The sequence below is a fragment of the Nelusetta ayraudi genome, unplaced genomic scaffold, assembly GCF_046127955.1.
Source record: "Nelusetta ayraudi isolate G7.1 ecotype Tasmania unplaced genomic scaffold, CSIRO-AGI_Nayr_v1 ptg000059l, whole genome shotgun sequence".
NCBI lineage: Eukaryota > Metazoa > Chordata > Actinopteri > Tetraodontiformes > Monacanthidae > Nelusetta > Nelusetta ayraudi.
This window is the reverse complement of record NW_027466109.1, coordinates 2,238,058-2,262,036: the sequence shown is the minus strand read 5'-3', so window position 1 is coordinate 2,262,036 and position 23,979 is coordinate 2,238,058. Positions and strand designations below refer to the sequence as shown.

General features: G+C 49.5%; 1 protein-coding gene across 3 annotated transcripts; it reads right to left on the bottom strand.

Moving 5' to 3' along the window:
- Nucleotides 1-2,389: 2,389 nt before the first annotated feature.
- Nucleotides 2,390-22,803, bottom strand: gatad2ab (GATA zinc finger domain containing 2Ab). Of its 3 annotated transcripts, none has more exons than XM_076039607.1 (11): nucleotides 22,646-22,803; nucleotides 10,613-10,942; nucleotides 6,380-6,506; nucleotides 6,143-6,274; nucleotides 5,972-6,043; nucleotides 5,703-5,819; nucleotides 5,138-5,335; nucleotides 4,074-4,323; nucleotides 3,257-3,672; nucleotides 2,905-3,145; nucleotides 2,390-2,646 (listed from the first exon to the last, which is right to left on the bottom strand). In XM_076039607.1, exons 2-11 carry the CDS (start codon nucleotides 10,927-10,929, stop codon nucleotides 2,513-2,515), a joined length of 2,004 nt encoding a protein of 667 aa, XP_075895722.1. In that variant the 5' UTR covers nucleotides 10,930-10,942; nucleotides 22,646-22,803; the 3' UTR covers nucleotides 2,390-2,512. The 3 variants fall into 3 exon arrangements, with proteins under 3 accessions (XP_075895722.1, XP_075895720.1, XP_075895719.1); XM_076039605.1 differs by lacking the exon at nucleotides 22,646-22,803 and adding an exon at nucleotides 20,099-20,469 and having other exon boundaries at nucleotides 6,380-6,503; XM_076039604.1 differs by lacking the exon at nucleotides 22,646-22,803 and adding an exon at nucleotides 20,099-20,468.
- Nucleotides 22,804-23,979: the final 1,176 nt, after the last annotated feature.

Here is a 23,979-nt window from a genome sequence, read left to right as displayed (position 1 = left end):
AAAAAAAAAAAAACCTGGAAGAGTTTTTTTTTCTTTATTTTTTAAGCTACTAACTGAAACAGAAAAATACAACATGGTGAGCGATTCAAAGTAAACTCTTGTGTGTACTTCGTAGAACTACCTTCAAAACGTGCCGTCGCACTGTCCTTAAAGAAAACTCAAATGTACAGTGATGAAAATGCCCACAGAGTGGGATAAAAACTTCAGCTGGCGCCCGGGTGGTGGACCAACGCGGGGCGCCGTCCTCCGAGCACACAACCCGACAATAATCAGTGAGACAGAGAGAGCGAGAGACAGAGACAGAGACAGAGACAGAGAGAGAGACAGAGGGAGAGAGAGAGAGAGAGAGAGAGACAGACAGACAGACAGACAGAGAAAGAGAGAACTTTGGATAGAGGAGACAAATGCAAAGGGACTGCAGCTGGAACTACGACTGGGACACATCCTGGATATTAAAGGAGGTTGGGGGAGGGAGGAGGGGGGGCGGGGCTGCCAGCCTCGACTATTTGACTTGCATCTCCCACATCTTAGAATATGCCTTATGACTTCCGTTACTTTGTTATTAAAGCCAACCAAACAGATCATATTTTACACAGGGGCACAGAGGAGGCATTGTTAAAGCCCTATGTGTGTGTGTGTGTGTGTGTGGGGTCGGGCTAACAGGCCGGACCACCCCCAGCGACAGGAAACAACACACGACAGCACGAGTGAACGGAGCTCTGTGAGAAACGGCAATGCCGCCGTTCGGCTGTGGAAGATGATGGACTTGGCTAGCTTATCCTGCGCTGCTGCAACCTGATTTGAAAGAAAAATAATAATAACAATGATAATCATGAAAAAGCATAGTTTGCTCAATTTTAGGAACCGGACATGAACAGCACACATCTCAACGTTGGTGAGTAAAGAGGATCATGTGATCATGTGTTGGGGATAAAAGGTCTGGTTTTATGGGGGGGGGGGGGGGGTTCCTTGCATAACTACTACATTCTGCATTCTGAAAGCCATCCAGCTTCTTTCTGATCGGTCACTGGACAGAACAGGAGGAAAGAAATCAGTGGCAATCCATTCAAACCTGGGGCATTAAGCATATATCATCACTAACATGACCCTATAAATAAACCCAGAGACAGTTTGTCTAGAGAAGAGAAATAATGCACCACAACCTATGACTAAAAGCAAAAAAAAAAAAAAAAAAAATTGTGTCAAAACATTTCGACATTCCTTACACCCCCTCAGTTTCGCATGAATCCATGTTTATAGAGAGGGTTCGAATAAACTAGAAACCTTCTAGCAGAAGGGATTCCATTTGGGCTCCACTAGTTCTTTGGAAGTTTTTTTTTTGTTGATTTTTATTGTTTTTATCTTTTTTGTTACAATATTCAATAAGAATAATCCTCCAAACACTCATTCCTTCTCTTTACATGAGTCAACAAACCCTCCTGTTCTTCCTCTTCGTCTTGGAAAAAAAAAAAAAAAGGACAAGAAAGTATGTTTAAAAGTTTGCCACAAGATGGAACCCAGTAGATGTAAAACCACCTCAACAGTAACAATTGGCCGAGGCCACTTCCAAAGCATCGGGGCGCACAATAATCCAAACACAGTATATGACTTATAGAAGAAAAGGGGGCAGGGGGGGAAAGAAGACAAAATTCTAACATTCAGCCATACAAAATAATCCGACGCACGTCCGCCCACCTCTCCGCTATACACGCTGTGAGAGAGGAGGCGGCCCGTGCGCAGATAGAAAAGATATTTTTACAGTCCTTTTCTTTTTATTCATTTTCTCTTGGTTTTTTTTTTGTTTTTTTTGTTTTTTTGGAAAGCTGAAGCAGTTCTTATTACGTGGAGGGTGGCTCCCTGCGAGTCCCCGCGACCAGCTCTCAGTTCTGCTCAGTTCAGCCGCTGCCACGAGGGCCACAGTCGATTGGCTCAGACTGGACAGGGGTTGGACGTAAGGCGAGTATTTTATTGTGTACTATAGTGATTATTGATTTTGCCCCCGTGCCTTCTTCGTGGTGGGGGGGGGGGAGCAAAGAGAGGCCTGGGGCGGAGGGGGGATGTTGTTGTGGTTTTTCCTTCCAAGAGGTCGAACTAATGTACACAGAGGGGGCGAGGAGGCAAAAAAGGAGGGGGGGAAAAAAATTGTACACGCTCAAAGAAAAAAACCCTCAAAAAGAAGAAAGACTAAATTTTCTGTATATTCCTCTTGTTCCAGAAACCAAAGCAGTGCGACTCCGGTGTGAGCCAAGGAATCGAGACCAAGTGGATGTGAGCAGAAATATCTGAGAAGGAAAGGCAGGACCGTCACCCCCTCCCTACGCCGCTCTCACAGAGTGTCCAACAAAATAAAAGACTTGCCCCCCCAACCCAACACCCACCCACCCCTCACCCCACCCATCCCCACCTGCACTGGCGGAGGACAAGTCCTCGCGATGCATTAGCATAATTGTGAGAGCGGCTGTCGTTACAGGGACTAGAGGGAATTATAGCTATGACGTCAGCGGGGGTTGCATTATTTCCATGTGTTGGCTGTTTGGGAAATGGAACGGGAGGGAATCATGTCCAGCAGGTACTCCCGCTGACGCTCCACGGCGGAGGAGGTCTTGTGGGCGGTCAGGCTGGGGTTGACGTAGGCCATGGTCACACCTGCCGGGAGATAAAGCATCGGGGGGGTCAGACTTGGCTGTAGGACAGCCCCCAAGACACTTTGAGAGACTGGCACTTGAAGGTACAAGTGGATATGCAATTAGATGGAAAGGTAAAATTTGGATTTGACGAAGGAATCCGATTTGAATCAGATTCGCCTGCAGTCTGAACGTAGCCATAGAAAGACAGAAACCACCATCAAGATTTAACTCCCCACCCTGAGAGGAGCAGAGAGTGTAAAGCACCGTCAGTGCCTACCTGCGTTGCTGCCGCCCTGCTTCCTCCAGGTGGTCACGTTGCCCTGGTTACTGCCGCTGCCGGTGCTGATTCGGCCGCCGACCTTTGCCCCCTGCTGCTGCAGCAGACGCGCCGCGGCGTGCTTGCCTTGCCTGCTGCCCAGAGCCGCCGCCGTCACGGCGTTCTGCAGCTGGGAGGAGGTGAACGAGTGGGCCATGTCCAGGGTGCCCATGGCGGACTGGAGGCTGTGCGACAGCTGACTCTGAAAGCAGGGACGCAGAAGTTGAGGCGCGGCTCTCGGGTCGTTAATCACCCTGCAGGGCTTCTTTTTTTATTTTTATTGTTTTTTTAGGTCGTCTGCAGAAACGCTCACCTGCTTGATGGTGGAGTGGTGGGCAGACACGGGTTTGTGTTGCATTGCAGCCCTGACCTGCTTGTACTGCTGGGACACCAGCATCTCGCTCTTGGACAGCGAGGAGGTGCTTTTGGACAGGGAGGGGGAGGAGGAAGAGGAGGAGGAGGAGGCCGCCGCCGCTGCCGCTGCCTGCTGCAGGATGCGCTGCTCGATCTCCTGCTCCTGTTGGAGTGCCTTGACGAAGGCCGCCTTCAGCCGGTTGGTGTGCTCGGCCTTCAGGGCCTTCTTCTGATTGGAGGACATGCACTGGTCGCACAGGACGCTGCCGGCCTTCTCCTTCCTCCAGCGGGAGGTGAAGTCCGTCTTGCACTGGCCGCAGGTGTACGGCTCTTTGGGGATGGCGCTGGCCATGCCGGCGGCCGGGCCCAGGTTACCTGCGGGAGGGGGAGGAGAGAGGAGAGGGGCGACAAAGGTAGGAATTAGTAGGGATGGGGGGGGGAAATAGATTCTCAGATTTATTGCAATTATGACATTGCCAATTACGAATCGACAAGTTTTTTTTTTTTTTGTTTTTTTTAATGAGACTGGGACTCGTGTGACTGCACTGCAGCATCGTACCAGACCGTTTAAGGTGACGCACATACAAGCACGCAGATCCAAACCAATGAGACGAGACATATGACCCGTGATAAATCGCGATTCTCGATTAATCGTGATTAATTGCATCGTAGCCCTCTGAATCGGAATCGAAAGGTACCTCGCGATTCCCATCCCTAAAAATTTGTAATAATAAGACACTAGCATGTCAGAGTATTGAGTATTAAGGTCTCCGCACCCCTGCCATGCATCTCCAGCAGCTTCTGCACCACCTCCTCCAGGCCCAGCAGGTAGATGAACTCGTTGTTGGCAGCCGAGGGCAGGAAGTTGAACTCGGGGGCGGGGGGCTTCGGCGGTGGGATCTCCAGCAGCGTCTTCTCCAGCTGCTTGCGCAGGGCGAGCTTGGCGGCGGCCTGCCGGCTGGCCGGGGAGTCGTTGATGTTGGAGTTGGGCGACACCGACGAGCCCTTCTGGCTGGTGGGGGAAGCCTGGACACAGGCACCGCAGAGACCAGAGCACTTCAGAAACAGTTTGTTGGAAGCCATGGTGATTTTGGACAAAAATAAAATCCAGATTTTTTTTTTTCTCTGAAAAGTCGATTTTCGATTTCAATTTTCTGGTAAAACTAAAGTCTGAAGACAATGGAATAAATTATTTCCAATATTTGATCTTTTTTAAAGAAAAACAGCAAACATATTTCCCTATTGGGGATGAAGTGCAACTGAAAGATACTGTAAATCCTCCTTGAGTTCAGTAAAGTGACAACATTTACAGTCTTCATACATAAATGGATCCCTTGGGATTAATGAAGTGAAAATCTCACTTTCATTAAACTTCACTTGAAAATGAACAGGTTCTTCATAAGTTCCTTTTTTTGGGAATAAATTGAAAACCTAAGAACCAAACAAAAATGAATCCCCCTGTGGATGAAGTGACAACCTTAACTGTCTTTCACCAAACTCTTTAAAAAATTAACGGTTTTTCTATCATCTTGAACAACGATGAATGTGTGCAAAACTTTCACATACACAAATAAAATAGTATATATATATATATATATGTAGATAGTAGTATATATAATTGAGGCGCACAGCCCGGAAGCATATGAGAGGGAAATCGATTTTAAGATTGCTTTTAACATCGTCTTCACTAATAAATCCAATTTCAATTTAATTGCACAGCCCTACATGACGCTAAAGCTCCAAATCCTCCTTGCAAATTTCCCCAATGTTCGATAAATGAAGGCATTTTTTTCTATTCTATTCTATGCGGGCAGTCGGGCCAGGCTGAGTTCGCGCTCACCTGAGGGATGTTGACCATGACGTTGCTGTTGGCCACGTTAGCCACCCGGATGAGGCCCTGCTGGATGATCCTCTGGCCCTGGGCCTGGACGTTGGGCACCGACGCCCTGGGGGCCAGCAGGAGCGGGGGAGGCCCCGAGCCGCTGTGCTGCTGCTGCTGGCGGAGGCTGGCGATCTGCTGGGCCGTCATCGTGATGGGCTGCCGGGGGGGGGGTAAAGTTAACGTCAGGTCTTTAGAGGGTGGTGAAAGTGATGTCATCTGTTTAATCCATACATATTACCTGTGCTATGTACACCGTCATTCCATTTGTACTTTAAATGCTCCTGTTGCACTTTACTGCTCTTTTAAGCATATTTATACCCACATGTATTCTTGTACATAGGCTACAAATTACTTTTGATTTCTTCAGCAGATCTGTCAATGTCTGTTTGTGCGGTCGCTTGCATTGGAATTTCATTTTTAATGTGCACTGAAAAGTGAATGTTTTAAATGCCAATTAAAAGCCTGAAGTTTAAAATGAGATAATTTGATGAAGCTTTTGTTCTTCCTGGTTGTTGACTCTCACCTGAGCTCCTCGGACCAGCGGCGGCATGACAATCTGAGAGTTGTGTTTGGACGCAATGTGCTGGCCGCCTCGCACCAGGGGGGGCGGGATCACTGTGCCTGAGCTTCGACCTGGTATCTGCGAACATCACAAGGAGCGAAAGCCATCAGCGCTGGGCGTCGCGGCAATCGCTAGTTGTTTTTTTTCTCCCCCCCGCCAGTCATAAATCAACTTTAATTACACAGTAGCAGTGGAGGCAGGCTGTTGTTGTGTGAAACAGACGCGATTACCTGGAGGGCTCCTTTGCTTGATGTGATGCTGCCTCTCACCAGCGGAGGGGGAGTTGCTACAGAGCCAGCGGTCTGGGAGAGGGCAGCGAAGGAATGTGAGATTAAAAAAAAGTTACGAGCAACATATCAAGACAAACAACGACTTTGAAGAAGCGGGCGAAGCGTCTGCACCTTCTGCATGGTGCTCTCCTTCTGAATCTGGCTCTGCCGGAGCTTCTTCAGCAGCACCAGCTTGGCCTCCTGCAGCCGCAGCTCCTCCTTCAGCTGCTTGATGATGCGCTCCCGCTCCTCGGGGGAACTCTTCTGCACGCGCGACCAGAAGCAAAAAAACAACCAGAGTCAACGACCTCGCCTCGATCGTTTTCCACCAGACCTGACAGTCTTTTTTTCTCAACGCGTCGCTCCTACCATCAGCTTGTCCGTGTCCGTCTTGGTGAAGCAGTGGCCGTTCATCAGTGGACTGGAGGGCTCATTGTCCGACAGCACGATCACGTCGTCCGGTGACGGCGGCTGCTTCTCTTTCTTCACGGCACTGCTGCGAGATGACGACACACACGAGAACAATTCTTTTAAAACCGGGTTCAACGCTCGACTTTCACCTCCCGTGCAGTTCGGCTTCACGTCCAGCAGAGGGCAGGACACCATTGTCTTACGGAGCGGCGCCCCCTTGGCACCGCCAGCGTGCGCTGGGACACACAAGAACAAGCCAGAGATCAATAATGCAGTAATGGCGGCGGAGGAGGAGGAAGAGGAGGAAGGCAGCTCCAGCACATTATCTCACCAGAGGTAACGTCTGGCCAGCGAGCCAGCGCTTCCCTCCTCGCTGCCGCCGCCGCCCCTCACGGCAGAGAGACGGCGGTCAAACTCGAAGCCTTCCGCTTTTTCAAGGGGGTGGGGGGGGAGTAAAATAAAGTGAAAATGCATTTGATTTGAGATCAAAGGGAAAAAAAGGAGGCGACTGGTGGCGAGGACGCAGAGAGAGCAGGAACGCGTTTTGCGTGTGGGAGGCAGCAGCAGAACCTGGGGGGTGGGGGGGGGGGCGGTAGTGTCCACGGCGGCAAGGTGAGAGCTTGATGTTTTTTTGGGGGGGCCTCAGACACGCACTTCTCTCTCCCGTTATGTAATTTTTCTCAAAGCGCCACTGAGCCGAGCGCCACTGAGGGGTTTTCTCTTCTTTTTTGTTTTTTTTCCCGTCGTTGTTGTCGTTGGAGCTCAGGCCGCAGCCGAGCACCCGGCCGGGGCCTCGCCCCTCCCCTCCCCTCCGCTCCTCTACCTCCGTGGCAGGGCCCTGTGGCCTAGCGGCAGCGACGCAGCCTGGGCCTCACGTCTCCCCTCCCACCCAGCTGCCGACACCCGAGTCAAAGCCGAGCGGCGCAGAGGTCCGCCGCAGACACACACTGGAGAGGGTGACAGCGAGGGGGGAGGGGAATACATGGCCAGGAGCCAACCTATTGTGTACTCTCTCTCTCTCTCGCCCTGGCTCGCTCGCTCTCTTATTCAGTCAATCACTCAGTCACTACTTTGCGCGCCCTTCCCCCCACCCTCCTCACTTGTTCGTCTCTCTCTGTCTCTCCGGCCCAGATCTTCACACTTCTTTTTTTCTTTTTGTTTCCCTACTCGTGTCACACGTCCGACTGTTTCTTCTGCCACCTCCTCAAACGTCTGGCAAACCGTTTTTTGCCGAGCTCGGTTCAGGCGGGTCAGCGGTACATAAACTTCGCTCTGAACTCGGAAGACTGTTTAGAGGCGGGCCAGCCGATCGCCTTCCTTCTCAAAGTCTTTCTTGCTCTGCTACTTCCTGCAACAGGGGACGAGTTCCACCTCGGAGAGCCGAGCGCGGCGAGGCCGCAGCACTCAGCCAGGCCGCGAACCTGACGATCGACGACAGAGGCCTGGTTTACGATTCGTTCAGACAAGGAGATAAAACCCTTTTTTTAAAATCCCAACACTCGGTGTGGGAAATTGGCGATTACGCAGTTGCACTCGACATTCAGCCAGTTCAACGTTTCAACGTTGTTGTTGTTGTTGTTGTTGTTGTTGTTGTTGTGGCCCAGGAGTTTTGAACAGGCGTCGCGCAAAGTCCTGCGACAACGTCGGACTTGAAGGCTCGTGGAAAACAAGTCGGGTCTGTCCCTCCTGCCGTTTACACCAAGCTGATCTGCAAAACCCCACACACACACATCCCCATCCTGGTTATGTGGCAACAGCCTTTCCGTGTGTGTGTGTGTGTGTGTGTGTGTTATTATGCCCCAGCACAAGTTGCATTACACTCGGCTCGGCTGCCTTCGCAAGCGGCCGACTGCGACCTGGTTCTCCCTGAATGAGTCAGCTGGCGGGTCGAAATGACGAGGCCGGGCTTGTCATGGCGGCGGCTGCTGCTGCCGCCGCCGCTGCTGCCGCGACTTTATTAAGACCAGCTTACACAAGCATCACAACACAACAGCAGCGGCAGCGGCTTGGGTTATGTAATGTGCACTTTTTAACCGCATGTCTCGGTGTCTCTGATGGTGGATTCGCACTGACCTGGCAGACGGGCTGCTGAATCAGTAGGGAGACTGCGAGGGAGGGGTTGGGGATCGGGTGCAGCGGGACCGTCCGGCTCTCAGAGCTGTACGAGCGATCAGAGGCGACGGGTCTGAAGAATGCGCGCAAATATTGACGTTTTGCTCACCGCACACAAAACATGTTTTGAGTTTTGTCCCTCTTTTTTTTTTTGGCTTCGCAAGTGAAGGCATCATTATGGAGGGCAGACGATGGAGCGCCTTTCATCCCAAGGACGAATCGTAATGTCTTTTTTTCCCCAAACACAGGGAAAGGTCCAAACCGGCTCTGAGGGTGAACCGGTGACCCGGGGTGACCCCTGGTGAGACGCCGACACCGGAGCCGGACTAACAGCATCTCTGCGCCACTTCTGCGACCATTACGTCATGCTGTGTGCGCGAGAGTCTCTTTTTTTTCCTTTTTATTGCTCTACCAAACACGTCACATGACATCAGGCATTTCTCTGTGTGGTCATGTGACACACCCACCAGCCCCTCCTTCCTCCAATTGCTCGTTCCAATGTGGAAACCATGGTAACGGCCAGTTGGAACCAGTTTGTGACACGTAGCCTTCATTTTGTGAGAAGTGCGAGGCAGAGTTCAGGTGCCGCTGCTGCCGCTGCTGCAGCAGCCGCGGGAGAAAATGGAGCCGAGGCCTCGGGAGCCTCAAAAACTTTTTTTCAAAATGGGGGCAGGCAGGCCGTCGGCAAACCGCGCAGCGACTTCCTGCACGGCTGCTGTCAGACCACTTGTGAGTGAAAACTCCGACCATGCGTGCGTGCGTGTGTGTGTGCATGCAGGTCGTCCAGGCTCTCCTGTTTAAAAATAAATAAATACATTTAAAAAAAAAATCCAAAGTAAATTTTCAAAAAAATAAATAGTGAAGAGCAAGCCTGCTGCTGACTGCTCGCCTCCCCTTCATCCAATGCTCCACATCATCCAGACACAGAAGCAAAGCAACAAAAAAAACCCACTTTTCTGCAAACTTTCAGGCGTCGTGTTCGTGCGGGAGCTCTGCGAGGGGTTGGAGTGGATGGATGTGTTTTTAGCTCGGCGTACAGGAATAGCGGGTACGGTTTTAAGCTGAGGGGTTTATTCTTTAATTAGCCTTAACAGACTAACCACAGTGACACCAGCGTGCACGTCTTGCAGCTGTGTGCGTCTCGTCAACCAGTTGGGCGGCGTTTGGAGGAAGTGCAGACACAACCGGCCATCGTCCCACAATTTCTGTCTTTACATTCAACTGAACAGACAGCCGATGACTCCAGTCAACACATTCAGATAATGCGTCTGACACAATTTTCCACCAACTGCTGCCCATAGCATCAACCAAATGCTGGGGGGAGTTGGAGGAAACCTCACTGGTAGCGCAGCAACAACGATACAACACTGGGTGCTTATGATGTTGAATGCCTGAGGTCGGGTAATAACCGGACCCAATGCAGGGCACAACGTTCCTCTGCATCGACAAGAACAATTCCAGAAAAATATTTTCTAGCTGGGAAGGTTTACGTCACCCTCGAAAGCAGGTTTGGGCAAACTACGGCCCGGGGGCCATTTGCGGCCTGTTGAATTTTTTAAATCTGGCCCGCCGAACATGGAGAAACTATCCAAATAGAAAGTAAACGGCTGTATTTCATTCATTTTTCAGTGTTGTAAGAGTCATTTCAATAACGAGCTAAATACTGCAGGGTTTCAAACATATTTTTTTCTAACGCTTATGTTCATTTTTGTTTTCTACATATCCCAAACCACTCCATCCATCTGCTGCTGCTCTGGCCCCTCTGTCAAATTGTAGATCTCACTGTGGCCCCACCAGTCAAAAGGTTTGCCCACGCCTGCTCTAAGGAGCGTTTCTGGAATACATGTGAAGATCTGACTGAGGCTGAGTGGTGCAAAACACTGTCACCAAGCACAAATACAAACAAAAACAACGAGCCTGTGATGGGCCGCTTGTTATCCATTAGTGCGCAAGTTCGTCAGAAGATACTGATCCACATGAGAAATCCTTTAGATAAAATCACAACTTATTAGAACCCAAGCTGCATCATGTCGTCACACAGAAGTTTTTTTTGTGTGTTCTTTTAAATCCATCTCTGACCTTTTGGATGTGCTCATGTCGACTGGCTCGTCTCCCGTTTGCAGCTCCACTTTGATGGTGGCCTTCACCTCCCCGGACTTCAGGATGCTGGCTGCTACCTTGGCGGCGTGCTCGCTCTTTAGCTTGACGCCCTCGGCTCCATGTCCGACCGGGGCCAGAGGGGCTCCGTCGGCGGGGGCGGGGGCGGGAGCGTCGTCGCCCTTTTCCAGCTTCATCCGTTTGCTGTCGCCGTCGCCCGGCGAGCCGACCTGAGGGGTGTGGTCTCTCTCCAGAGCCCGCTTCTGGCTGCGGGTTTGACGCACCGCCTCCTCTGACATGGCTGCTCTCACCCTGGCGAGGGACATGGGAGAGGAGCAACAGTTAAGGCTCCGTCCTCAACACAATAACCCGACCGAGATTTCGAAAAATGAAAAGGACGGTCATGGAGAGCGCCTCTGATAGTCGATGTGGCCGTACAACGCAATGTTTGCTTGCGCTAGCAAGTGACAGTCGCTGCCTGCTTGGACCGCTTGATTGACAGGAGAAGAGGGTCTTTGATGGAGAAGTCGGGAGAACAAACACAAGAAAAGGATGCAGCACATTTGTGAGTTTCAGCAATACAACTACTGCATATACTTATTAGCAGCCCAGGGAAGTTTTAAAAGTGTTTTCTTTATTTAAAAAAAGAAAAAAGCCCTGGATGTCTATAAAGACACGACGAGCCGATAAATGGATGACTGATACTGAATCTAAGGGCACAAAACGAACACTGTAGATGGTCAAGTGTTTCTAATTCAGAGAGCTGACTGAAGGTCTTCCTCATCCAACATGACATCATCACAATTCCACATGACCCCCGTCTCAACATTCCATGAGAGACAAACAGCGCTTCCCTGAAAACTGGTTCAAACTGGTCTGCGGCAAAGAGGAGGCACAGGTTTAACCCCTGGAGAGGGGAGGGGAGGAAAATAAAGGCTGGAGGGACGAGGGGAGGCCGCAGACGACTCACCCCCGGGGGCGCGGGGGAGTTGGGGGGTTGGGGGAGAATATAGGGGGTCAAAAATGACATTGTCTACCGACAACCCAAAACACGTCTAGAAGATAACAGCGGGTGGAGGTCTAACTGCAGATCACTGTGGCGGCCGAGAGTCAACAGCAGCCCCAAAGACACACTGTATTAGAGCCACTCTGCACACACACAAAGTAAAAAAAAAAATGGGCTCAAGTGTAAGAAGGCCAAAACTACCAATCAGACGTCAAAACGTAATTTCAGAGCAGATGTCTGCAAAGGAATCATCTGAATAAAAATACAAATCAAGAATCTCGAGCAATTGTCAAAGGGACCATCTGCTGCTTATGGAAACAATTGGGCCAGTGTGAGATTCAGACAATGACCCCAAGAAATGGCTGCAAAATGCTGCCTTTGATTGAGACTTGATGCTTTGCGATGCATTTTTCAGTCTGAGAGGAATGTGAGCGAGCGTGCAGGAAGTATGTGATGCTTGAACTGGAACGGTTCTGTTGTTTGGCAATCGTTTATTATTAAATTGTGAGGAAACGAAACAACAATCAACAGGGGGAAAAAAACATTTGAATGTCTAAAATATTAATCCTATTATGTTTGCATAGTCTATGCAGATTAGCTTAAAAAAAACAGGTGACTTTTGGAACAAAACATGGAAACTACTGGAATACAGACCTAAAATGTCTAAGTAAACACAATTTAATCATTTTAGAACAGTTTATGGAAAATTTGTAATGCTGATAATGTGATAATGTATGTCAAGCTAAGTACTAAAACAAATAGTGATCTAAGAAATATTTTTGGCTGCCCAAAACCTGAGGGAATCCTGCAGGCCTTGGCTAAGTTAAAGAAGAAAAAAAACTGTTCTTAATGAAATGGTCATAAAATGGTTTGCAAGATGATTGACTGAGGCAATTTTCAATGCAACTAACCAGGCGAGATCATCCAAGAATTACGCAATGGCCAAACAGCAAACAGCCACATCAGTGTGTGTGTGTGTGTGTGTGTGTGTGTGTGTGTGTGTGTGTGTGTGTGTATGTGTGTGTGTGTGTGTGTGTGGATCCGGGAGTGCAGCAGCCTGCTCTGCTACACGGCGAGGACAGATGTGCTCTGGTGTACCATCCCTGGACACAAAGGCTATTTATCTGCCAGAGATGACAGCCTGCGTGTGGGTGTGTGTGTGTCTCTGCACAATCCTGTACCCACACAGCCCTTTGGAAGAAGGGAGCTGGGGTAAAAAAAAAAAAAAAAAAAAAAGGAATTCACGCTGCAAGATTGCAGAAACGTCAGCTGCAGCGGCTGGAACGGTGCGGCGGTGAAGCATGTAAGCTCCAAACAGACTGGGAGCCCTGAGGGACGCCGCAGTGTCAGACCTGCACGTTGTTAGGACAGTGGTGGTTGCTAGTTTCAGGGGCCCGAAGACACGTGCTGCAGGACACGGTCCTCGGAGGACACGGGTGCCGTCACCAATGCGATGATTTATTTGCTGGTTGCACCGATGCCAGGTAACGGAGCGAGAGAGAGAGGGCAGACAAACAAAGGCGATCTCGCCGTGCCTTTTGTCGTCTGGACTACAAAGGGGCAGATATGGGAATAAACACTGGTTAATGGTGCTGCCTCTCGCTGTGCCTGCCCAGGCCCTTTGCAGAGAACCACAGCTTTAATGGAAGCCACATCCAGCACAGCTCAGGTTCTATAAAACTATGAACAAAATTTTGTTTGACGAGATTACAAATATCATAACCGAGATTATCATCAAACCCATAAACCTTTTTCATCAAGCACATAAAACTTTTCTTCAAACAGGTCGAACCAGTCAGAAGTTAACTAGTGACTCGTTTATTGGGGAAAGCATTTGACCCACTTGAACTTGCGAGGCAACTAATACGCAACCATCTGAGTTCCCGTACACCCAGTTCCATTTGGATCCATCCAATCTTGATTTTTCAGGGCAATTAATCGGTGTTGTTTGAGTACAAAGAGCTGGCTTTGAGAATCATCTCCATGAACTGAACACCAAACGAATGGCTTATTTTGCTCATAAACCTTCAAGCCGCCTTGATGTGGGTTTCTACATGTAGACTCCCAGCTGAGGGCTGAGGGCAGGCCCCCCAGAGCCCAAGATGGTGGCCCATCCATTTCAATGAAGTTGCTCATCCAGCGCATACGCAGAAAACGTTTTTGACTTTGGCATTCATGGGCCCATAGAGCATGCGCAGTAGTGTCACTTCCCATCGTGCCTCACATGATCTATTTGGCCGATCGGAACAATTGTGGAAAAGTCACTTACAGACACGTCAGGAAGCAGCCAATCAGAACGAGCTGAGACACAGCAGCACGTACGACTCTTTTCTGGCCTTTATCATTATCAACGACTAAAAGACAATAATTGAAAAATCTACAATAGAAACATCTGCTGCGAATTGCGTTTCAGGTCACTGTCGTCCTGTGAGCTGTTTTAAAGGCCTTTATTTTTGTATTGAGGTCTATGAGAAAAATGCTTTTTGGGCCCATTGGATTTTTTTTGCTGCAGTACCTCGAGTGGCCACTGGGACAAATCGGCATGGCGCCATATTGCCAGTCCGGTATCCAGTTCTTATAATACATCCATGGTTGAGGGTGTTGAACCAATAGGAAGTGCTGCGTTGTTACCAACTCACTAAAAAGGCAACAAAGAAATCTGATTGGCCAACTTTGGGTTGCTTCCCATCACATTCAAAGTTCTCTTTCCACTCGTTTCCAGCAGGTTCTTTCTTACTCGGGGTTGACATGTGAATTAAACACTTTAAGAACATTCCATCCAAGTGTGTCATGTAGCACTTTGACGTGGTAAACTTTGCCTCACCCTTCCCCCGAGTGCTCTGGTTTGAAGGTGGACACTGACTACCTGCGTTCACGGCCGAGTACTCAATCACAGAAAAGGTCCCGAGCTGCTCAGTGCGAGCGACATTCCTCCACGTTCCTCCATCAATCCGGCGCTGTAACGCCAAATGAAACCGACCAGAGCACTCTCTCAAACCAGTCCAACGAGTCCATCAGAAAATCCATCCAGTAACGTCTGGAAGAAACCAATCACCCTCCCAGAAGCCGAAGCAACCCCGGGGTTCGAGGGCCACGGCGGCCCGTTATTACCCACAGCCAGGGACCAGCATCGGGTCCAGTGTCCATATCTGTGGAGCCGGTGAGCCATGTCACATGACGGCTCTATGATTTACGGCACACGTGGCCCATGTAATCTGGAGGCCTGGTTCAGGTTACAGGAATTTATAAATGCTGACTCATTTAGAAAACAAAAAGCTCCGTAAATGATCTTTTCACACACGCCCACGCCGGTGCCAGAAGAACGCTGCAACAAACCCGCTTTATGGCCCGGTTTTGCTCTTCTGCCGAGTTTTATGTGAACATCTCATTCCAACCGAAGGCTCTCTATCCAGGAAGTCACAATGCCAGCGCCCCCCACCGCCTCCCCCCACCCTGGAGTTTGAATCATTATATGAAATAAGTACTGGGGGTTTACATACACAAGTGTGACCGGCAGCAGTTCTTTCATTCCTCCAAACCGGCGGCGCTTTTCAGCCGTAATCAGACCTCGTTAATGCGACATTTTTGCTCACACTCTCGCACAACCTATTGCTACGAGCGCGATATTGATGACTAATGCTTTTAGGCTCCGAAATGTGCAGACGTCAACAAAATATCCTTATCAAACGCAAAGTGCTGCCTGCTACATAATGAGCGGAGGAGGAGGAGAGCCAGTGATTAGTTATCTGCGTCCGCTGCTCTCTGGAGAACATGGAGGAGCAGAGGCATGTCCCTCCTCTTTGCCTCATAATAAGGCCCGGGGGCGACGGAGCTCTACCAGCAGAAAAATAAGGCAGACGAGGGAAGGCAGGACAAGCCTTTTGAAATCCGTCTCAACCATATTTGATATTCGTATATATTTTGTTAAAGAAACTCCTTCAAATAAATCTGAGCACACCAACGAGGCACAAGATAAATCTTCGATTATAAACACGGCGGGGAAATAAAATCTCCCCGAGTGGATTGTGGCGGGGACGGGGAAGGCGCGCTTGATTAAAAGCGAGCAGAGGTCCGGTGACCTGAGGCGACACCGCGGGTTTCAGCCTCCTGTTTGCGCGTCCGCCGGTTCGGAGGAAGCGGATCGATGGCCGCCGCGCCGCACGCCGCCGCCTCGCCATCCCATCCTAGACACTCATCTCTAACGCTGTAACGATTCCCCCACTGGGACTGGACTCGGCCAGAAAGCACATTACCAGCCATGTTGGAAGAAGACAAAAAAGAAAAAAAAAAGAAAGCGCTTTCTAACCGAGTCCTGGGGGTCGGACAGGACTGCAAACGACGCATTCCAATCAAATCAAAGGCGAATCAGTGGAGATTGCTGGTGCCCGCCTAAAGACCCCCCACCCCCAAACCCCCAGGCCCCACCCCCTGCGTCTCGTCGTCGTCGTCGTCGTAAAAAAAAAGGGGGAAAAAGGGAGATGAGGCTCCACCCACTTCCTGATTGTGTCCTCATCAAAGTTGAGCTCCTCCATTGTTGATCGGCTACCTCACCTAATCTTTGTTAACCAGCCAGCGCGTGGGGGGATGGGCTCCGGCTGAGGTGGTGCCATGCTCGGGGGAGGCGGGGAGGAAGAAGGGGAGGGGGAGGGGGGAGGCATGTGTGGTTTAGCCAGGCCGTGATCTAAACTGTGCCCAAGTGAAAAACATGCGTCCTTGTCTTCTTCTTCTTCCTCCCTCCCTCCCTCACTTTTTTTTTTTTTGTTGGTCCTTCCTTCAACCCCTCCCTGCCTCGTGTAACACCTCCTCTTCCTCCTCCTCTTCCTCCCCCTCCCCCTCCTCCTCCCGGTTCTGCGGGAGGCTCGGCCAGCCCAGAGCGTGAGCGCGCTCGTGTCCCGATCGCCAAGGGTTAAGCCCCTGCCATTTTAACGCCACTGACAGATCAGACCATTAGGGTGTTACCTAACAAAATGGAAGCCTTTAACCCTGAATCTGCCAGACCGTCTCAGCCAGTGTGTGTGTGTGTGTGTGTGTGTGTGTGTGTGTGTGTGTGTGTGTGTGTGTGCCCGAGTGGGCAAGAGGGAGCCAGAGCAACACACACGCACGCACGCACACAAGCACACACACACACTGTTACATATGTCTGTGCACGTCCCCACCTGAATTCTCCCGAGGACGACGGCAGCCGGGCTGAGGAGGCCGACCAGAGAAACACATGACATCATGATGCACGCAAGGATATCAATTAAAGCGCGGCCGGCTCCAAACGCGTACTCGCACTCGGGGAGCCAACAAGCACGAGAAATTTGCACACCGGCGCGGCGTCGACGGGCACCCGCGTGCAAACAGGACGCCTGACGCATAAAAATTGCAGGAGCGCGAGTCGTTAAACCTTTACAGTGCGTGAAATCACAAGACATGGCGGCTCGCTCCGCAAAGCCACCGCACATATTTATAAAGCCACAAATGTTTACTGCGTGCGCCCCACGGCGGCCGCTACACGTTGCTGAAAATCCCCCTCAGCAGGGACAATCTCCCGCTTTGGGCCAAACTGCTTTCGAGTGGATCCTGCGAAAAAAAAACAAAAAACAAAAACAAAAAAAAACAGAAGCTGGAACCCACACACATGAAGAGTGGAGGGCCGGGGACACGCAAACTGCTATCACGTTACATTTCTCAGAAGTGGACGGTGGCAGGAAGTGACGGGAGTCGCAGACAAAGCAGCGTCGTGAGGCTTCGAGAGAACTCGGAGGCAGAGCGGAGACAGCGAGGAGCCGAGTCAGTCAAACTTTTCAGATCGAATCACCGGAGCTCTTCCAGTCGCGCCGAGCCGCTTTTCACGGCAGGCGCCGCTGCGACCCGGGCGGACGAATGTGGGGGTCTCGCATAATTTACACAACAGGAGCCATTGTGTGACACCGTGTCACGCAGCTGTGCTCACGCCGGGGCCGGGCCGGCGGGGAACGGGCCGGCCGAGCGGAGGCTGCGCCAGCAGACGCCGCCATGGCAAAAGTCACGGTTGACTACTGTAGCTGAACTGTCGGCTGCATGGGTGGGTGGGGGTGTCAAAATGAAAATCGACATGGTTTTCGCAGAGTGACACTGGTGTGAACGTAGCCGCAGAACAGAAAGTGGAACTAGTCTTGGAGAGTGAAACGGGCTTAACAGGTGAAAGGTGAAGCATGAAGGAAGTTCGGGGAAATGAATGAAAATCAGAGAAATGAGAAATTCAATCAATCTTTCGATAGTTGACGGCAACGTTTTAGCCCGTTCTCATTCTTCAGATACAGATGTGAATATATGTGACATGTACGGCGATATGTATGGCGAGCAGCAGCATGCTCAGGGTAGGATGCCCTTCGGCATCTAGAAAGTGCACAAGTCTGTAACAGTTGTTGTTTTTTTTCCCTCTGGACCGCTGCTCGGACTTTTTGGTCCGGCCGTAAACCACACGCAGCGCTGAAACGCACGGACTGGAAGCCTCGGTGACTCAGGGAAGTTTCCCTCCTCTCAGGCGCAGGGACCGGCCTCGATGCTGGACGGATCCAAGTTGCCAGACTAAATGTTTCGCTGAAGCAAGAGTTTGAGAACTGCCGTGTCAGCACTGGCCACACACATGGGAGAGACCATTGCCTCCGTCACCGGGTGACAAGAACTGCTTTGGACGCGTGCGTTCCGCAGACTGCAATTAGCCCATTCTGGCAGAGCTGCTTCGATGGGTCCGTCGCGGTCGCTCGCTATCACTGTGGAGGGGCGGGGGGACGTCAAGTGGCAAAGGTTGACCACTGCTCCGAATCCTCTTTTCGATTGGACAAAGACGAGGCGCTCCGTACCGTCGAGCACTTGGAAACACTCGACTTGCAGCGTTTAAATCCCGTGTTTGACGACAACATTTTCTGCATTTTAAGGTCAAAGCGGCATGTTTTCACAAAAATGGCGAATCCTTTGTGCGTCTCTCCAGTTGCAACCACGGACAATTTCCAATTTCTCTGGTCGACTTCCTCCCATTTAAAAGGCATTCAGCGTGCAGCAGAAAACCAGTCTGGCCAGTCGACCAGAGAAATACCAGCGTTATGCTCCCCCCCCAAAAAAAAAGAGAAAAAAACATGCAAGTCAAGGTTGAAACCATGGAGCATCAGTTTAGCTGAGCAACAGCCAGACAGTGTAGACAGCAGGAGTGTAATAGAGGTTGCGGTGCATAAAAATGAAATAGATTTATTTGTGTTGGTGTGCCAAGACTCTAAACAATCGACTCCCAGATTCCCAGACTTACAGAAACAGGGGTTTTAAAAGTCTGAATCCTGCTCCAGTAGTTAAGAAGTGCAGAATTACTTCTTGTGTCACTGGCTACATTTCATAAATGTGACACATCCAAAAATTGACTACAGGCAAATGACACATTATTGTTACAAGCCTGTCACTCAACTCACAAAAAACGCATCCTTTGTTTCTTTTGCTTGCTCCACTTTTTAATTACAAGTGGGATTCAACAATCGGCTCTGCAAATCTTTCATGACCTCCACTGATAGGCAGCCAACGCATTTCTAAACATGTTGTCGTGTGGAGATCCGCAGGATGTTTGAGATGATTTATCACGTGCAGGCGGGCGGCTGTGCCATTGGAGTCCAGGATGTAAAAGTCAGTACCAGACTTTAAAGGACTCCAGCTCAAAGTCGGGTCAGGTCAGCCGCAGTTCTACAGGTTATACAGGAATGTGCCGATCCTTCACCGGGTCACCCGCCAGTCACGTCTGTCTCTGACTTTAACCCTGGCTCAGCTTTCATTGTCGAGCCTCGTTCCGAGCCGATCCGAGCAGCACCGACGGCGGCCTGCGAAGCGCCGCGTCAGGTCCGATCGCACGGGCGCCGTCCAAAATGGCCACGGCCGCTCCGAGACGCGAACCCTCGACACGCCCTTGTCTGTGCGGAGGCAAGCTGCGGCCGACTGCCTAAGACAGTTGGTCACACTGTTAACACACGTGCCTGAGTCAATATGAAGTCCAACAGGGTAAACAAGAAACAGTCAAACATTAAAGGATTCCTCTCTCCAAGCACTGCCCAAGGCCTTTGGGCGGAACTCCGCGGCGGAATACGATTACCGCTATCTGTCCCGGCGCTTTTAGGCGGCACGCGGAAACACTGGCATCTACAAACTCATTAAAAACAGGTAATAAAGGCGACCGCGTCGGACGGTGTTCGGCGGCGACCGAGAAAACTCAGATTGGAGAGCGAGCGAGCGCCTCCGTATCGTTCTGATCTCTGATATTCCATCCCCGCTCTGTACGCCCTGGGAAAAGATGAGCTCTGTCCCCAAAGTGAGAGGAATCAGCTGACTTCAGGGCCTCAGTCATGCCCGCTTTATCAGGAATGGCCATTGCGCTATCGTTACACAGCCCGACACTGTCGAGCCCCGGCAAGTCAAAGTTATCTATGGACATAAACTACAAGTCGAGCCAGCGGCGTCACCTGTCTCTCTGCCTCTTCCTTGACTGCACGCTGTCCTCGTTTCTCCTCTTGAACGTGTGACTGCCTGTTTTTCGGCCAGTTTCCTCCTTTGGCTTGCATTGCCTGTCCCTCCTCCAGGTGTTCATGGCAAAAGCGATATTGCTGAGCTCAAGACTGTGATCACCTGAAGTTCGACGTTCTCACGGAGTCGTATAAGAGGGACGAGTGTTTAATACTCATAATTCCAAAGGGTTTCTATGTAAAGGCTGAGGGTCTCAAACTGAGGTTGTCCGTGTCTTCATACTTAAATCCCCAGCCAGCACAGAGTCAGTTCCAACAATGCTGGGAAAGTGAAGTGGTTCACAGTGTAGGAGACTACACTCGGTTTGTTACTTCCGTCTCACTGATTGACCGCCCAGCACCTAAGACTTCAGCAAAACTTATCTTAGAATACGATGCGGTTAATTCCTGAGATTAAAGCACCAGGCAGCCCACTCATGTCCCACTTTCTGTGTGGCGCGCGTCATGTTCACACTGATGGTATGGTGAAACCACCAAAAAGATGCCATGTAAGCTGAAACGGAGATTGTACCATCATTATTAAGAGTAAGGACGAAAAACTTACTGGAGAGAATAAACTTGTTTTAAAATTGATTATTGTATAATATGTGTGAATCAGCCAATTCAAACATATTAGTTAAGATGGTAGCTTTAAATACCATACCTGCATTTCTTATATCAAGTGTTCTTATATTTGAAATTGAAAAAAAATGCTGTTGGTTCCTTTACAACCGGTCTTTGGCAGCGGCCCTCAAAGCAATGCAGAACCCGTCGGAAAAGAAAAACGAGGAGCAGGCCACAGTGGATTTTACATTTATTTATTTATTTATTTTTTAAGTTTTCGCCCCATTGCGGCAGAGTCCCAGAGTGGATCCGTGGCCATGCCTGTCCGATTGCATCACTCTCAGGAGGCTTTTCATAAGAGGCACCCCTCCTGAGGCGAGTCCAAGGTCTATCGTAAAATCCAAAGTGACGCGCGTCCCCCATTACTGGCCAAGGGTGCCAACTGTCTGGACGTCCTCAAAGGAGAGCCCTTTGCTTAGACACAGGTTGGGATATATACCTCGAAAAAAAACCTTCAGAGGGCAGGTGAACACTCAACTGTCAACATAAACAACCCGGCCAAAGGCTTAGGACTTGGCTGAGCTGATCCACAGGCTGCTTAAAATATTCATCTAATGCTAAGCACTGCCAGACTGATAAATGAATTAATTAACAGGGACATGAACGTATTAACCTTCCTACATTAGTTAATCATCTCTAACAATGTATGATGTTAGAGAGTCCAAACACCTTTGAATGTTTGACTTCAAAAGGAAAGCGGAGGAGTGCATTGTAGACTTATTCTAAATCTTTTATTTAAAAAAAAAAAAAAAATCATTTAATTGAAAATGTTACAAAAAAGGGGGGGGGCAAACCAAATGGGTTAGTTCGTGGCTCAGCCTGGCGAAAGTGATGGCTATTAACCGGTCTGGACGGAAAGACAACACACCCAGACGGAGGCACCGCCGTCCACCATTACGCCTCCATAAAGAGGCTTTTCACGGTTGAGCTAATCTGACAAAGTTATGAGATCAATGGCTCCTAACCCCCATAATCGTACGCATCCGCACTTAAGAACAGCCGGCTTAGTAACAATCGCCGGTGAAAACACAGCTTGTGATGTTTCCAAACTTTGGTGGTCGAGAAGGGGGGAAAAAACTTTAGCCAAAAGAATTCCGAACCCATTGCCATGTAACCCATCAACAACAAGGAGCTATCTCATGCTAACGTTAACTTGGCTTGCCAACAACAACCTGTCCATCTGTCCGGCTACACGACCAGTGGCTAACAACGCGAGCTAGGGGCCAACTGTGGCCATCAAGTGGTTTCGAAACATCCCCAGAAAAGTCGCCAAACATCAGGGAGTATGTCTTGGGTAACATTGACATTTATTCTGGTGTTTGGCTGGGACGTGTGTGCGCGTTCAAATAGCGATACACGGCAGACAATGAAAGCGACCTCCTCTCGGCGAGCTGCTAAGTGTTAAAAGGCTAGCTAGCGAGCTAGTTAGCCCGCTAATGCTAAGCCACTGGACACTTGCCGACCATAGACACACCGTCGATAATTTTATTCAGAAATAATCAGGCGTTAATTACAAACAGAAAGTGACAGGTTCCCTTCCACGCTTCGATGGTCGGCTTTATTTGGGTGTATATTAAAGTAATTTGAATAAGAGTTTACTATCGCGGCATCCCAAATCCAACTTTGTCGGATGAGTTTGTTTAAATGTGCCTCGACTTTCGAGGCGGTTTCTTCCTCGCAGTTGGTGCTCGGTAGGTGTGTGCGTGTAGCTCCGCGACACACAAACTGTTACCTTGCACGTTAGCCGAGACCGGGCTAGGCTAGCTAGCTTAACTTAACGCTAGCCGAGCTATCGGCGAGAGAAACTTCCCGTCGTCATCACGATTTAATTGAAAATTAAAAACGCCGGATGAGTTGGCGGGACAGCGAGATGCGGGAACTTACGGAGTCTAGGAGGAGCTTGACCGAGTTCCCCCGGCGAAATTCAGATGTTTGATGGTAGTATTGAGCTGGCTTCGGTGTAAAAAATCCCGGGGATCCCCTCTGTTCCGTCCGCTGCCACTCCGGTTGCCAGATAATGTAATGAGCAACTACAGGCGGCGTCATGCTGCGTTCATACACACCTCGGAAATGTTAAATTCCCAACTCCTGCGATGGTGCGAACGTGGTGCGTTTGTCACCATTTGACACAATCTGAGTCCAAATATAAACAGAAAACAACTCCTCGCCCCCACTAATATAATGTTAAATAAAGATTACGCCCGAAGAATGTTATCTTGTTACAAGCTCGCGTGGCCACAATAACATTCACTGTGGCTGGAACCTCCCGAAAATAGCGCGATAGTGCACTCAAATCGTGAAAATGTGTGATTTTTAAATTTTTTTAAAAAAAAAAGTGGAACTGAAGTTATGTTTCTTTTTAATTATTACAAAATTACCTTTCCACCGAAAACCAACTATATGCTGATCGAGCAAAATAAGAATTGTTTATGAACATTGAATAATTTACAATGCATTCATTGATTAATTGTTCATAAGAGATTAACACTGGACACAAACCTGGATGTGGTGCTTTAATTTGGACGTTTTAGCATCATCAAGTTGATACAGCTGGAGTCCACAAACATTTCCACATCAACTGTTATGGCTACAGGTTAAACTGGTGCAGAGCCCATAGCGATAGAGTGCTTCTACAGTAGTAATTTCAATTTACTGACACATCAAGTTGCACAAGCTGATCCACATTTGCGCAAGTGGACTTGAAAATCTCTTCCAATGGAAAAGGTCGTCACCGACATGCAGCCGGGTCAACTTCAGTACATCTCACTCTCAACCTCAGCTGTGCTCAGTGCACAGATTGTTGCTTCGGGAAAACTACTGAGGGAATTTATCATTGAAAACCTATTCTTTCATGCAGTCTGCCTCGGGGGGGTTGGGGGGGGCATAGGACATAGGGCGGTAGTGTTTCTCTACTGAGTGGAATTTAGGCTGTGTCTGTGTATAGGTGACTTTTATTTTTTATCTAGCTAGCTAGCTATCTGATTGAAGTAGGAAAGCCCAGTGATTACATTAATATTTTTAACATTACATTTAGTCCTGTGAAAATGTACCTCTTTCTCAGCAGTGACAAGGGTTAAAAAGTGACCCAGCTTCTGCTGTTCAATTCACTTCAGTTCGACGTGAAAAAAAAAGAAAGAAAACATGTTCACGATCACATGCTGACACAAAGGCTGTGCAAGAAAGGGAGGTCAAGTGACAATCGCAGATTGTTTAAGGTC

Excerpts from the sequence above, each read along its gene's own strand:
- gatad2ab (XM_076039604.1), bottom strand. The coding sequence starts at position 20,223 with ATGAACACCTGGAGGAGGGACAGGCAATGCAAGCCAAAGGAGGAAACT. Across the intron at positions 6,507-10,612 it reads GACATGAGCACATCCAAAAG|CAGTGCCGTGAAGAAAGAGA; the intron begins GTCAGAGATGGA and ends GTCATCTCGCAG. Across the intron at positions 5,336-5,702 it reads CGCTGGTCCGAGGAGCTCAG|CCCATCACGATGACGGCCCA; the intron begins GTGAGAGTCAAC and ends CCCCCCCGGCAG.